The following is a 16192-nucleotide window of genomic DNA, read 5'->3' on the forward strand; positions in this document are numbered from 1 at the left end:
AAAAAAAAAAAAAAAAAAAAAGCTGCCAATAATGTCTCTGTTTTTCTAATCTCTCTATAAGTGGGGAGAGAGAGGAAAGTAATTATGAGACTGTATCCCTAGTTTTTTTTTTTTTAACCGATATGTCTCTCCATTTTCTCTTTAGGGCAGAGAAGACTGAAGTTCTGAGCGAAGACCTTCTCCAGGTAAGGTTGTCGCTGGCCTGTAGCTCATAGGTGCCAAAGACATATTCCCTTTCACAGCCGAGCCCTTCCCGATGCTGTTCGAGCTGCTCCACTGCTGCTCATCCGGTCTATTTAGAGACACAGCTCTTATCCTTTATGGTAGCCCCTTGCCTTGTGGACACCAGTCCGGGTGAGGTTTTTCAGGAGACATTTGAAGGCATTTGATTGCACGGTTAGCAGAGAGTCCCTGAGTCTGTGATCCCCCTCCTTTTCTCCTGCATTGGATGTTGTCTCTGCAGAAACCTGAGTCAGTCTTGTCCCTTGATTGTCCAGGCCCCGTGACCCCACTTCTGACCTCCCCTCACCCAGGAGCCCCACCCGCTGCTCTGTCCACAGGTGGAGAAGCGGCTGGAGCTGGTGAAGCAGGTCTCCCACAGCACACACAAGAAGCTCACGGCATGTCTGCAGGGCCAGCAAGGGGCGGAGGCCGACAAGCGCTCGGTAAGTGCCCTCCCAGCCCTGGGGGATGTGAAACTTGCCTGCTGACGGACCAGGCGGTGTCTGAGAATTGTCTTGTGGTGTGGCAGTGCCTCGCACCTCACCGTGCCCTTTAACCTGCCTGAAGCATCCCCTACCCTCACCAAGCAAGATTTGGTCCCCATCCTTGTCTTCCCCAGACAGGGGCAATGCCTGAGGAGAGCAGGGGCGTGCTGAGATCCCACCGTTAGGGAGGCCGTCACCTTTTTCTTACCCCAGCTGTTTGTTCACAGCTTCCATTTGCCTCCGTAGTATCTTAAGATCACATGCAAGATAATTACACTGTGGTTTTGGAGGTTACAGGTGGCCTATAAAGGCTCTTAAGAAAATTGTTTTTGCTGTAATGAAGCAATAAAGAGAACCTGCTACGTGGAAGCGCTCCAGGAACTTTGTCTAGAAGGGCATTAGTACTAAAGCCATTGCATCGTGTGACTCCATCGAATGAGCAGTCCTTGGGGTGAACAGTTGTGAAGATTCGCTTCCCTTTGACCGCTCCACCCCCCTCAAGTCCACCAGAGATGAAAAGCTATTCTTAGCTGTGCACTTGGCTTTGTTCCAGGGGAGATGCAATCCAGGGGGTTTCTTTCCTCCTTGAGTTTATGATCGATGTGTTTGGTGTCTGTTTGATTTTCTCTGGCCTGGAGTTCTTGTTCACTTCTCTCCCCGGTGGTTGCCCCGAGCCCGCCAGGTTCTCTTGGCCTCGCTTGTATAAGTGACCATGGCATGTGCCCTGATACCTTCCACCATCTCACGCTGCAGGACCAGAATGGCTCTGCTTGCTCTATCAATCATTCCATTCTCTCTTCCCAGCCCTGGTTTCTTCTTTCTTAATATTCCCATCAGGAATCACTCACGTGTAGTAGAAATAAAATGTTTACAGCTTTGGAAATTGTCTGTGGGAATGATTCTGTGTCTATCAGGACTTTCAGCAAGGGGAGCCCGACAGTCTAAAGGCAGAGTTTGCAATACTGCTTTCGACACGAAACCCTTTCATCAAGCAAACACGTATATGGGACTCCAGAAGCTGGTCCATGTGTGGGGCCTGTAGCCAGGCCTGCCTGTGACCCACTTCCGTCCTTTTGTTCCAGAAAGCACTGTTTTTAAAACAAGCGGTCAAGGGACTTCCCTGGCGGTCCAGTGGGTAAGACTTCACGCTTCCACTGCACGGGGCACAGCTTCGGTCCCTGGGCAGGGAACTAAGTTCCCACGTGTCTCTCGGCCAAAGATAAAGTAAAATAAAATAACTGGTCAACAGGAATGTATATTTTGGTATCAAGAGTAGCATCTGACTGTTGGCACCAGAGTCTTGAAACTGACCTTTGGTGTTGGTAGGTTGATTACTACTAGCTTTATTTCTCGAGGATAAGGTCTAGTTACCCAGATTTATAAGCTTTTAATTGGATTGAGGGTCTTGCGAATTATATAGGAGGCTTTTGGCTCTCCAGGTTTTCTAAAATATCATGAATCAATAGCAAATTTGGGATATGGCAAGGCCGACAGGTCAGAGGATGATTGGCCCTGAAAAGGCAGTTGGTTACTCACGCTTCCCCAGAGGAGGGGGCATGTGGGCCGCGCGGGGAGTACTGGGATGTCAGGAGGCACAGGCCACACTGGCGCAGTGATTACCCAATGAACTGGACAGCTATTCACTGGACCTGGAAGAAGTCTGCAGTGGAAATAAGCTCAGGCATGTACAGATCAGTGATTTCACTGCACAGATGACAGGTGTTTGATTTTGTCCATGATTTCTTTTTTTTTCAGATTTTTTTGATGTGGACCATTTTTAAAGTCTTTATTGAATGTGTCACACTGTTGCTTCTGTTTTACGTTTTGGTGTTTTGGGCCGCGAGGCACTTGGGATCCTAGCTCCCCGACCAGGGATCAAACCCCGTACGTTGGAAGGAGAAGTCTTAACCACTGGACTGCCAGGGAAGTCCCTGCTCATGATTTCTTGAGCTGAGCAGTCTTTCCTTATTCTCATCTGACTGAATAAATGATCAAACTGAAAAGAAATTCAAAGTGACCTTTAAGGACAAGCTAAAGGTGGCCGCACTGACTCTCATAAAAGTGCTTTTAGGTTAGGGTGCGCGATGTGTGGATTTTCCAGAGGCGGGAAGGCGTTTGGCATTTTTGAGCGACGTGAAGGTGGCCCGAGTGACTGGAGGTTAGGGAATGACAAGGAGAGGGTGTGAGATGGGATGGCAGGGCACCCAGTCTCACCATGGTCAGCATCGGGACATTTTCCCCGAGATCCGTGGGAGGCCAGCGTGTTAATCAGAAGTAACACGATGAGATTTGTTGGTGATTGCGTGGTGAATGGATAACTGGGGTGGGGCTATGGTGGAAGTCAGGATCCAGTTAGACAGGTAGGGGCGCAGTCAAGGTGGGACGCGATGGGGTCAGTGAAGATGGAGAGAGGTCGGAGATGTGATGGATGTTGGACGCAGGGTACCAGGACTTGGCAATTGAATGGATGTGGAGGTACGAGGAAGGGAGAGGGGTTTCTAGGTCCCTAGCTTGAGGACTTGTTGACTCCATGGGAGTTCATGAGATCACCCAGGGAGAAAATACAGGTGAGAAGACAAGGGGCCTTGAATCAAGACCTCCCAGGAACTACAGCATTGGAAGCTCTAACAGGAGGAGGACCTAGCAGGGAAGGGTTGGTACTGTTAATCCACCCACTTGCTCAGATCTACATCCCAGGTATCATCCTTTATCCTTACTTTTCATTCTTTCTCCACGTGCATTTCAGTAAGTCCTGCTGGCTCTTCCTCCAGAGAATCTCCATTTGCTTTAATGTTCATCAGCCCAGTCCACGCAACAGTCATCTGTTGCCTGAACACAGCAGTGTTCCCTTCGGGGTCTGTGCTCTCCACTCCGACCCCCCCAGCCCCTTCATTATCTGGTCTCTACAACTGCCTGGGTGAGTGTTTAAAATGAAATCAGATGCTTCAGTCCCACCAAAGGATTCCCACTGTGGCACAAAATCCCAGCTTCTTAGCTTGGCCCTTGGTCCCTAATGGTACATCTTCCACCTGCATCTCTGAGCTAAGCTCTTGCCCCCGCCCACCGTCCTCCTCTGCCCCCATCATCATCCTCCAGCTGCACTGACCTGTGATTGAACTTGCCTTGTTCATATCCATGCGGAGCCTTCATGTGGGATCTACCCTCCACGTGGAATACTCTTACCCAGCATTAAAAGGCCAGCAACTTCCTTTTATTTTATTTTAATTTTATTTAAGGATAGTTGATTTACGATGTATTGATTTCTGCTGTACAGCAGAGTGATTCAGTTATACACGTATATACATTCTTCATATTCTTTTCCATTATGGTTTATCCCAGGATATTGAATACAGTTCCCTGTGCTCTACATTAGGACCTTGTTGTTTATCCATCCTGTATATGATAGTTTGCATCTGCTAACCCCAGCCTCCCAATCCATCCCTCCCACTTGGCAACCACAAGTCTGTTCTCTGTGTGAGTCTGTTTCTGTTTCGTAGATAAGTTCATTTCCACATGTAAGTGGCATCATATGGTATTTGTCTTTCTCTGTCTGACTGACTTCACTCAGTACGACAATCTCTAGGTCCATCCGTGTTGCTGGAAATGGCATGATTTCCTTCTTTTTATGGCTGCGTAGTATTCCATTGTGTGTGTGTGTGTGTGTGTGTGTGTGTGTGTGTGTGTGTGTGTGTGTGTACCAGACCTTCTTTATCCTTCTTTATCCATGCGTCTGTGGATGGACATTTAGGTTGTTTCCATGTGTTCGCTGTTGTGAATAGTCACACCGGCAACTTCTTACTGTTTGATTCTCAGTTCAGATGTCACCGTCTCGGTGCAGCTTCTCTTACCACCTGATGTGTGTGCTCCCTCCCTCCCCCAGTCACATCCCCCTATTTCATGTTCTTCATAGCATGTGTCATCCTCTAAAATTATCCTGCTCATTCATTTGCTCCTGTGTCTGTTCCCATCACCAATATGTGAGCTATGCAGGAGCAGGGATCTTGTCTTCCCATCACGGCTGCATTCTCAGTGCCTAGAACGGGGCCTGCCACATGTAGGCAGTGCTAAAAATAGACGTGTCACGACTGGATGGCCCATGCCTGTTTTAGGCACAGAACCTGCCCAGTGCGTCGCACCAGTTTGACTCGTTCCTATTCTTTACGGAAGCAATTTAGCGTGATGGCTCTGAGTTTAAGTGCTGGGATCTGACCCTCCAAGGTAGAAGCCCAGCTCTACTGCTTGCCTGACAGTAGGCAAGTCAATTACCTCTATGTGCTTTGGTTTCTTCCCTTGGAAAATAGTAATAACAATGAATTCCTACCCAGTAGGGTTTGAGAGTTAAGTGAGGTAATGCATGTAAATGCCTAGCACGGTGCTTGACATGAATACATAGTAAAGAAATAGAAAGTGTTGCTGTTATTAGGGCCCCGCCGTTAGTCCAAAATCACCACTGAGAACTGCTGAGCCCCGAGGAGCAAATCTGCCTGGATTCGCGGACAGTAGACAGCAGTTTTCAGAGATGGAGGGGCGTGTGTGCGTGTGTGTATGTTTAGGAAACAGAGTGGATATTAGAATAAGACTTTTTTTCTCTGAGTCATCCTACAAACTGTGCTGCTGATGCCTAAGATAATTTTAGAGAGAACACTCACCTCAGACAAGTCAGATCGGCTACTTCCAAACCTTGGAATGTTCTGTCTCCCCTTCCCTCAACTCTTAAGGGTCTCTCGGCACGCTGGAATCAGGGAAATGTGTATTTTAATAGCTTCCCTTTGACCCGGAAAACCACTGGTCAGGGTGAAGCTCGCCAAGTAAGGTCCCTTTACCTGGGCGCTAATGGCCCCCGGAATAGTGGGTGATGCTCCCAGCCTAGACCCTCGTCTGCAAGAGAAACACATTTTGGCAGCTTTTCTGGACATGTGGGCAATTGAATCCTTCAGAGATTCAGTATCCTTCTACGTGAAGTGGGGGGTGAGCAGAGTGTGGAGGAGAGAGCAAATAATACCTCAGTCACGGGTAGGCATTAGGTTAAATAAATCAGCACAGTACCCCGCGTCTGCCGAGCTCTCAGCTTTTCCTTTGTCTCAGAGCATTTCTTTAGAAATAGAAATAATTTGTAGTCTGTAGTGAGTTGCAGTCCATTAACTTCCTCTGTTCGCCCGCCTTTGATTATGGATTTTCACTATCCCCTTTTTGACGTGAAAGTATGTCACCTTAATCCATTTCTTCCTTCCTTTTTTCCTTTTGGTAGCTTCCTTCTAATCTCTTGATTCTTTTCTTTTCTTTTTTTTTTTTTTTTTCCTTTTCCTAATTTCTTGACTCTTAAAAGCATCGACACAAGCAAAGACTCACCACTAATTGAGGTTTTACCCCATTAACACCTGTGCCCTTGGAATCCAAGTGCTCACATCACCCTCAGTGTCTCCCCTGCAGTGAACGCTTTCTTAGGAGCCTCACCTGGACCACAAGCACAGGCCCTAGCTTGTGGCCTATATCCCCTTACACCATCACTACAGGACTTGTTTAAATACATGTTGTCATCTTCATTCAATGATCTATGTAGCCATTTCAAAAAAAAAGGCTGAGGCAGCTCTCTACGTCTTTTTTTTTTTTTTTTTTTTTGTCGTACGCGGCCCTCTCAATGTTGTGGCCTCTCCCGTTGGGGAGCACAGGCTCCGGACGCGCAGGCTCAGCGGCCACGGCTCACGGGCCCAGCCGCTCCGTGGCATGTGGGATCTTCTCGGACCGGGGAACGAACCCGTGTCCCCTGCATCGGCAGGCGGACTCTCAACCACTGTGCCACCAGGGAAGCCCCGCTCTCTGTGTCTTGATAGGAAATTACATGAATGATAGATACCTCTACATGAAAAGGAAAGCAAAGTGTAGAGGGGGTTATATCATGTGTTAACAGTTGTGAGGGAAGATGTGGCCATTAAAAATGGACACATGGGGCTTCCATGGTGGTCCGGTGGTTAAAACTCCGAGCTCCCAATGCAGGGGGCCCAGGTTCCATCCCTGGTCAGGGAACGGGATCCCACATGCCGCAACTGAAGACCCCGTGTGCTGCAACTAAGACCCGGTGCAGCCAAATAAATAAATAAATAAATAAATAAATATTTTAAAAAAATGGACACACACTCACATATACAATTGGATCTTCTTAGAATATTTATGGAAGGATACATAGAAAACTGGTCACTGGCATGGTTTCTGGAGAGGGGAACCCAGTGGCTGAGGGTTAAGGATACGAGAAGACTTTCTGCCGTAAACCCTCCAGCACCTTTTGAGTTTTGTACCATTCGCTTTTCAAAAATGAATTCATGTGAGATAGAGAAAGACAGAAAGCTTATTCTCCATGTGAAAATCTTAGGAATTAACGTGCAGTTGAAACAGCAATAGCTTTCTCGTTCTGTGGTCCTTCGTCACTTAAAGTGGCTCTCTTTGCCACCTAAAAGCATCTCATAATCATCAGTGAGGATGTTGAGTGACTGGAAATGACTAGAAGATAAAGTTGGCCCCCTGCTTGGGAGAAGGGCCCCTCCAGTCCTACCATTTCCAGCTGGTTTTTCCTGTGTGAATCTGGAAACCGGACACCTGGCTGTCCCCTCACCACCTCCCTCCAAGACCGATGGCTTTGTGGTCCTCAGTGCTGCTCTTGTGCTTGACCTTGTCTGCTAGGCATCCCGGGCATGGTTTTCTGCTCCACTCACTGCCAGGACTAATTGGACTGATCTTTTCCATTTGGAAAAACTCCACTCACTGGTAGATATATTTCTCCAGAGGATGCCAACTTCCAGGCCATTAGAAATTGCCTGTCATCTGCTGTAGGCAAGATCCTCCCTTGCCTTTTCCTTCCTTGTCAAATTCTGAGGAAGGACTCAGAAAGGTTTCAGTCCTGCCTGAAAGGCAGGTGGGTCCTGGGTCTCCGGATCCTCAGCATAAACAAAACGGTCTTGTGTGGCTGTACTATGTGACACTCGGTGGCGGGGGAGCGTCTTCAGTGGTTGGTTATTCAGATATTTTAGGAACTTGCAGATTGAACACCTTTCTTTAAACCCAAACCTCAGCACTCTCGATGTTTTGGGCTGGATAATTCTTTGTTTCAGGGGGCTTTCTGATGCATTGTAGGATGCGTAGCAGCCTCCCTGGCCTCTACCCACTGGATACCAGGGATGTTCCCCACATGGTGACAATCACATACATCTCCAGACTTTGCCGAGCGTCCCGGGGGTACAAAAATTACCCCTGGTCAAGAACTCTAATACCTTAATCCATCCTTTTTCTCTGAGCGTGACAAACGTTATCCCTCACAACTCCTTTTCTTTTCTAACCATTTTAGACATTTTTCTAAAATGTACTCTAAGTAACTTTTGTTTGAAAGGTGAGGGTGGGAGCAGATGCTCTCCGAAGATACTGTTCCTCTGCCTTTAATTAAGTCTCTGGAAACCTGGACCTCATAGCTTTGTAGGACAACTAGAAAGTGGTGTTTAAATTTGGATATATTAGTACTTAGTTGCCTGGTCTCGTTTTTACCAAGAACAATGTCCCATTTTATGTGAAATGATGGGGTAGCAAGATTATTCCTCGAGTGAAAGGGATCTGACCTCTGTGGAGTGGACGTGTCTAAGGGCAGGGAGGGGGTTATATTTTAGACCCGTTGAGGACACCTGGTGTCCTGGGCTCCCCTCCACCTGGACTAACCCCAGGAACCCTAGGAACTTCCATACCACTCTTGTGGGTTGGTCTGCCTCCTGTGACCTTCCCCGGAGATACCTAGAGCCCATGGGTCTCCTGGGGATATTCAAACCGGATTCCTAAAACTCCACCTCCAGCTTGGTGCCGCTCTCAAGTCATCCAGTTGCCTGTCTCAGTACTGAGTTATTTTAATCCGATCCTGTTGTTCTTAAACAAGCCCTCAGTGGTCCCCAAGTGCCCCTGGAATGAAACCCCAGTGCCTGCCTCTGGCTGACGAGGCCCCGCACCATCCCGCCTCCGCCCTCTCCCCTAACCTCTCCCCCCTCACACACTGTACTCCAGCCACACTGGTCTGCTGGGGATGCTGAGCCAGCTGAGCTGGCTAGGTAGCCCACCTCCGGGCCTTTGCACCTGCAGTTCCTCTGCTCGGAATGTCCAGGTCATCTGGAGGTATGGCTGACTTTCTTTCCCTTAAGATTGCTTCTTACATGTCCCCCCCTCGGGAGGGGGCAGTCTTTTCTCCTCACCGCCCCCTCCCCACAGCTGCCCACTCTGCCCATCGTCCTGCTTTCTGCTGTTCCCATGGCACTTCCAACTCTCGAAAGGGTCTCCTTCAAAGTGTCTGTGTTTAGTGTCTGTCTCCCTGCCCTGGGATGTAAGTTCCATGAGAGCAGTGTCTGGTGTCGGTCACCACGGGTGTGGTACCCAGATAGGCACCCCATTCGTGCTGGCGAGTAAGCGAGTTACAGCCGAGGGTCTCTGGGTGCTAAGACAGGAGATTCTGGGCTGGGAGGGGCTCCACCACTTTCTGTTTGAAGAGCTGTCTGCGTGGCAGTGTGGACTGGAAGACCCGAGGATATCTACCTGTTCTTTTTAAAATTTTTTGGCCGCGCTGTGTGGCATGTGGGATCTTAGTACCCTGACCAGGGATCGAACCCGTGTCCCCTGGAGTGGAAGCACGGAGTCTTAACCACTGGACCGCCAGGGAATTCCCAGATATCTAGCTGTTCTTACCTTGTTGTTCTCCGTGTGTGCTGGGGGGTTTCAGCTCAGGAAGGAGAGGGCTTGTTGACACTTAAGGAGGAAAGGTGGACCATGCTGTGGTCCTTCCGCCTGCCCACCTCCCTCCCTCTCTTCCCACATAACATAAAGCTTACCACTTTAGCTATTTTAAAGAGTACAATTCAGTGAGTTTAGTACAGTCACAATATTGTGCAGCTACCACCGTGATCTACTTCCAGAACATTTCCATCACCCCGAAAGGAAATCCTGTGCTCATTAGTCAGTCATTCCCCTTTCCCCCTCCCCCCAGCTCTTGGCAACCACGAATCTACCTTCTGTCCCTATGGATTTGTTTATTCTGGATACCTTACATAAATAGAACTGTACGTTATGTGCACATTTGTGCCTGGCTTATCTCACTTATTGTGATGCCTTCAAGGTTCACCCATGTTGTAATCTGTGTCAGGAGTTCATTCCGTCTTTATGGCTGCATAATATTCTGATGCATGGATAGACCACGTTGTGTTTATTCACCCGTCCGTTGATGGACGTTTTTGCTGTTTCCACCTTTTGGCTATTGTGAATTGGGCTGCGCTTTGCATCATGCACATGTTTTTGTTCAGCCATCTGTTTCAAATTATTTTGAGTACATGCCCCAGAGTGGAATCGCTGGGCCATATGGTAATTTTGTTTAACTTCTTGAAATGCTGCCAAACTTTTCTACAGTGCTGGACCATTTTACATCTCTACTGGCAAAGCATGAAGGTTCCAATATCTCCACATGCTCACCAATATTTATTTTTTTTGTATTTAAAAAATAAATTATTAATATTATGAGAGCCATCCTAGTGGGTGTGAGCTCTAATTGCAGCTTTGATTTGGGTTTCCTTAATGACTAATGATGTTAAGCATCTTTTCATGTGCTTATTGGCCATTTTATATCTTCTTTGGAGTACACCTTATTTTGATGGTTATTTTGTTTGCGTTGTAATTCTGTGTGAACATTTTTCTCTCTCTTCCTTGACCATAAACTGCCTTATTTCTAAAATGGGGCTAATATACTTCTTGAGAGAGATGATTTTTAGAAATTAAGGCATGGCTCAAATCTTTGGCAGAAGTTTGAAATCTCTTTTTTCCCTGCTGCTATTCTACTTTATTTTACAATACAGCATGTAGGGAATTTCCTGACAGCCCAGTGGTTAGGACTTCACGCCTTCACTGCCACGGTCCAGGTTCAGTCCCTGGTTGGGGAACTAAATTCCCGCAAGCTGCACAGCACAGCTAAAAAATGAAATGAAATGAAACAAAATGAAAGTAAAATTAAAAATGCAGCATGTAAGCCTTAGCCTTATTTTCCAACTTAGCAAATTTAATCGTTTTAATTTTCTGAATTTTGACATCTCTGAGTCTAACCCACCATTGTATCCTCTGAAGTTTTAGGTTTTATTTGTATTTTAAAGTCACCTTGTTTCTTAGCTAATGTCGTATCTAGGCAAGTATTTGACTTCTTGCTATTTTAGTGTAAGAGGGTGACTGTCGAAATCGTTTTCATTACCAGGTTTTCTTCCTTTTCAGAAAAAGTTGCCTTTGACCACACTGGCTCAGTGTCTGGTGGAAGGATCAGCTCTCCTGGGAGATGACACGCTTCTTGGGTAAGGCAATTTCATGTATGGGTTTGTGCTAAGTCTAGGTGAGTCCCCATGCTTACAAGGGGACTAACAGTCCTCACGGGGATAGTGAGGACACCTGTGGTCTGGCTGGAGACTGGACGGGGCAGAAGGAAACGTTGCCGGTGAGAAATTGAGCCCCCAGGTCCGGGAGTCATAGTGTCTGTGCAGGTGGCAGCTCCCAAGGGGAGAAGTTAACATGAAACTGTTGGGACTTCCCTGGCGCTCCAGTGGTTAGGACTCTGCACTTCCACCGCAGGGGACACGGGTTCCATCCCTGGTAGGGGAACTAAGATCCTGTATCCCGCATGCCAGTAGGGGGCGGGGAAGGCTGTTGAAGGACACTTGAAATCCCTTGGGCTCCAGCAGAAGCAAATATGAAATCTCTCCGTGTCAGATGTCAGAACTTATAGGATTCCCAGAAGAACAACCCTTGCTGATTTCGAGCTCACAATAAAAACAAACCAAATATAGAATCATCATGAGAGGGGATCTGTATGCACAGTCGGGGGGGAGAATCAGACCCTAAAAACGGAAAATAATGGACAACCTGAAAAGACATGGACAGTGATTGCGTTTAAAATGAAATTTAAAAATTTAATAAAGACAAAACACAATAGGGGTGAAAAAAGAAGAGGCAGAATCAGAGAAAAACCAAATCGAACTTTTAAGAATTCAAATTATACTTATTATAACTTAAAAACTTACTGGAGAGAAACTGGAAGTTGCACAGAGATATGGAAATTGGTGGAACTTAAAGAGGTCTGGAGTTTCGAATTTACAGAATAAAGTACAAGAGGTAAGGATGCAGGTAGCATTAAATGGAGAGACTCAGATGGCAGGATGTAAAGGTACAGCATTATGTGTAGCAGTCGCTCCTGAAGACGAAAATAGAAGGGGAGATTTATGGTTGAATTTTCCTTTTCTAGATTTGAATACAAACATGAGTGTTTAGATTTAAGAAGCACCAAAAGTCCCGATTGAGATCAACCGAAAGAAATCCATCCCTGGATACATCGTCATAAAACTACACACTATTAATAAAAAAGAACTTTAAAATCAACCAGAGAAAGAGATAATTGTGTATAAAAGAGCAATGAGACTGATAACAGACTATTCAGGAGACACAATAAATGCCAGGAAATAATGGAGGAGTGTCTTCAAGTAGTGAGTGAAAATATAAGATATCTAGATTCAGTGATAGACTAAATCTTTATTCAGGAATAAGGGGAAAATAAACATATTTTCAGGCACAGATTTAGAGAAGTTACCGCTTGCGTGTTCTCACTGAAAAATAGTTAAGGATGTTGTGTGAAGCAGATTATGTCTAGAAGAAAAGAATGAAATGCAGGTAACAAGATAGCATTTTTAAAAAAAAGTAGTGGGACTTCCCTGGTGGTCCAGTGGTTAAGACTCCACCTTCCACTGCAGGGGGGCTTGGGTTCGATCCCTGGTCAGGGAGCTAAGACCCCACATGCCTCGCAGCCAAGAGACCAAAACATAAAACAGAAGCAGTATTGTAACGGATTCAATAAAGCCTTTAAACATGGTCCACATCAAAAAAAAAAAAAAAAAAAAAAAAATCTTAAAAAAACAAAAAAAGTGTGAGGGGGAAAAAAAAGTAGTGTGGGAATTCCCTGGCGGTCCAGTGGTTAGGAATCGGCGCTTTTACTCTGAGGGCCCGGGTTCAGTCCCTGGTGGGGGAACTAAGATCCCGCAAGCTGTGCAGTGTGGCTATTTAAAAAAAAAAAAAAAAAAAAAAAAAAGAACCAAAAAACAAAAAACCTTTAAAAAAAAATAGTGAATGTGGTGTAAGGGACTTTTTGTCTCTTACCATCTTAGGTTCCTTCACAGGGCCGTGCAAATTAAATTGACAAAAGACAGATTAATGAGAGAATAGCATACACATTTGATTAACGTGCAGTGCATACACATGGCAGAACTCGGTGATGAGTAACTCAGAGGGGTGGCTGGAACTTGGGCTTATATAGCATTTTAAACCAAAGAACAGTGATTTTTTAGAGAAGTGACAAGCAAGACAGAGGAAAAAAATGTTAGTTTCTATGGCAACGAATTGTAGGAAGGTAAGTATCTGAGGGACTAGTAGAAGGTAAGTGTTAGTTGGTAAGGTTTGTAATGTAGAGTCCACTGGTGCCGTCTCTGGGCTGATAAGGGTCTAGAATTATCTCTGGTGATTAACATCCATCTTTCCTGGTAGAGAGGGGAGGGGGACACCTTTACAACTTCATGTCCCACTTTTAGGCAAATAGGGGAAGGGTGGAAAGCTTTTTTTGTGTCTGCTTCTCCATTGCCTTCAGTTCATACTAATCCTTATGCCAAAGTGGCATACTTTGGGGAGGTGTATCCTGCTACCCTTCAGTGTAAAGAAATATAAATAAACATTGAATTAGGAAATAGCAATATAATAATAATCTGGGGGGGGCGGGGGGGCAGTTAAAGCAAAGGAAAACTAAAATACTAGAAAATAATAATAGGGAGCTTTGGAAAGGGCATCAGTGTTTCAAGCTCTTGTATGAAAGGAGGGTAAAGGTATTACATTTAAATTTAAAGTGAAGTGTGCATGTTAGAAAGGTAAGAACGACCACAAGAAGAAAAGTAATAGAACGTGTAAGTTCAAAATTAGGTGGAGGATGGAGAGAGGAATAAACAAAATAGAAGAAAAAGCCCACAGAACGGACTAAAAGAGAAAAAAGGGGCTTCCCTGGTGGCGCAGTGGTTGAGAGTCTGCCTGTCGATGCAGGGGACACGGGTTCGTGCCCCGGTCCGGGAAGATCCCACATGCCGCGGAGCGGCTGGGCCCGTGAGCCATGGCCGCTGAGCCTGCGCGTCCGTGAAATGCTGACCATGAAATGCTGACAAGGCTGAGGAATTGGCGGCCCCAGGGATCTCAGGAACAGTGGGTCGTTGGAGGGGAGTGGTGATGAAAATCACAAATGGGGGTTGAAAGCTAGTCAGGTGCTATTTGGATCACTCAGACCCAGCTCTTATCCACGCCGCTAGGAGACTCATCCCCTTGCCCCCAAGCCCAGCAAAAGTCTGGAGCTTTATCTCTGGGGAGGGTAAAACAGAGCATCCCGAGACTAGGGGCACTGGGCACAGTGGAGTGTAGGGGTAGCAGTCAGTAAGGTACTTAGATTTTCGAGAGATAAGAGAAGATAATGTGTCCGTGAAATAAAAAACAGGACGTTAATTAAGAAATACAAGAAAGAAATATTCAGGGGACGTCAATTAAGAAATACTTACAGGAAAGAAATATTCAGAGATCAAAAGCAAACTCATAGAAATGAAGACTATGACCTTCTCAGTAGAAAGTTTGGAAGATAAAGTTGAAATCATCCAGAAAAGAGAGCAAAAGACAAGGACACGGAAAATAGAGAACTTAGAAGAATAGAGGGCCAGTCTAGGAAGTCTTAGGCCTGAATAACAGGAATTGCAAGAAGAGGAGAGGAAGAAATCATAATTATAGTTTAAAAAATAATCCAGAGATATTTTCCAGAAGTGAAGAATGTGAGTTTCGATATTGAAGGGGCCCACCGATCTCCTAATACAATAGGAAAAATTAAATGCCTTGTCAGCATTTCATGGTATAAACATCTCAGCTCTCTGCACATCCTACTTCTGGCTTGAGAGTCAGCTTTCTGGGACTTGCTAAGTCAGGTCCCAGTCAATCATATGCTTTACAGCTAACAAAACCCTCTTGTCTTCTCTCCTGTTTTTTCCTGCCTTTGTGGGTTTATGTCTTTTCAGAGAAAACAAAAAACAAAAAACCCTGGATTATAGTCCGTTTTGGAAGGGAACAAAAATTAGATGTGTGTGTTCACTGTGGCATCTTTACCTGGTGTCCTCCATCCTTTACTTTCAACCTTGCTGTGTTACTACGTTTCAGGCAAGTCTCTCAGAAAGGACACATTGATACAACAGGATTCCACATTTACCCACCTGAGAGTCTACACCTTCTAGAGAAAACATTGTCATATACCAGGGGTCAGGAATCTGAATTCTTCCAGCCTTACCAAAAGCAATAGTGAAAGCCAGAAGATTATTATTATTTTTTTAAAATAAATTGACTGATTGATTGATTGGCTGTGTTGGGTCTTCGTTGCTGCTCACGGGCTTTCTCTAGTTGGGGCGAGCAGGGGCTACTCTTGGTTGCGGTGCGCGGGCTTCTCATTGCGGTGGCTTCTCTTGTTGCGGAGCACGAGCTCTAGGCACACAGCCTTCAGTAGTGGTGGCGCGCAGGCTCAGTGGTTCTGGCTCACGGGCTCTAGAGCGCAGGCTCAGTAGTTGTGGCGCATGGGCTTAGTTGCTCCGCCGCATGTGGGATCTTCCCGGACCAGGGCTTGAACCCGTGTCCCCTGTATTGGCAGGTGGATTCTCAACCACTGAGCCATCTGGGAAGCCCGAAGCTAGAAGGTTATTGAACAATGCCTTCAAAATTCTGGGGGAATATGAAGCATAGAATATAGTCTCCTGTCTAACTTTCATTCAGCCTGAGGGTAAAGAGAAGTTGTGACACGCAGGGTCTCAGAAAATGGACTTCCCACACACCTTCTCAGAAAGCCGAAGCGTGGTGGGCCCACAGTGAGGCAGTGACCGAGACAGGCAGGGGTAGGGGAGTAGGAAACAGGATCTCCAGCCCAGGACAGGGAGAGAGAGAATCCAGCAAATGGTGAAGGGAGATTTCCGGAAGACCGCCGTGCCTGGAGAGAGAAGGAAAACTCAGTGCAGATGGACACGGGTCTGGGAGAGGCTGCTTCAAGAAGATGAAATACGAATTCACGTCGGGGTGGTTCAGTAGCTTAAGAGACAAGTGTGGCAGAGGATTTGGGGTGCAGTCAGGTATACAGAAAACTAAACAAGCCGAAATAAGGCAATTATTAAGTCCCAAGAGAACAAATAAATGTGCAGGAAGGACCAGTAATCATAGTGCATAACCCAGCTTTGCTCCGAATAGCAGATGGAGTCAAAAGGTAGTGTAAAGACTAAATATCCACTGATAGAAATAAATGGAGGAAGGGGACATGTAAATAGAGCTAATTCTCATTTCCCATGGTTGAGAGTCAGTAGTGAATGCTTCACAATTCTAAAAAGAAGCAGCAGTTG

General features: G+C 46.1%; 1 protein-coding gene across 2 annotated transcripts in view; it reads left to right on the forward strand.

Annotated features, from left to right (window-relative positions):
- Nucleotides 1-16192, forward strand: part of ARHGAP44 (Rho GTPase activating protein 44) — a 151406-nt gene that overhangs the window by 79698 nt on the left and 55516 nt on the right. For both annotated transcript variants that reach the window (XM_007455013.1, XM_007455014.1), the window contains exons 2-4: nt 146-185; nt 561-665; nt 10977-11053. In XM_007455013.1, coding sequence (XP_007455075.1) covers nt 146-185; nt 561-665; nt 10977-11053 — 222 coding nt within the window. The remainder of the gene's footprint in view (nt 1-145; nt 186-560; nt 666-10976; nt 11054-16192) is intronic.

This window comes from Lipotes vexillifer, unplaced genomic scaffold (assembly GCF_000442215.2).
Source record: "Lipotes vexillifer unplaced genomic scaffold, Lipotes_vexillifer_v1.1 scaffold1233, whole genome shotgun sequence".
NCBI classification, from domain to species: domain Eukaryota; kingdom Metazoa; phylum Chordata; class Mammalia; order Artiodactyla; family Lipotidae; genus Lipotes; species Lipotes vexillifer.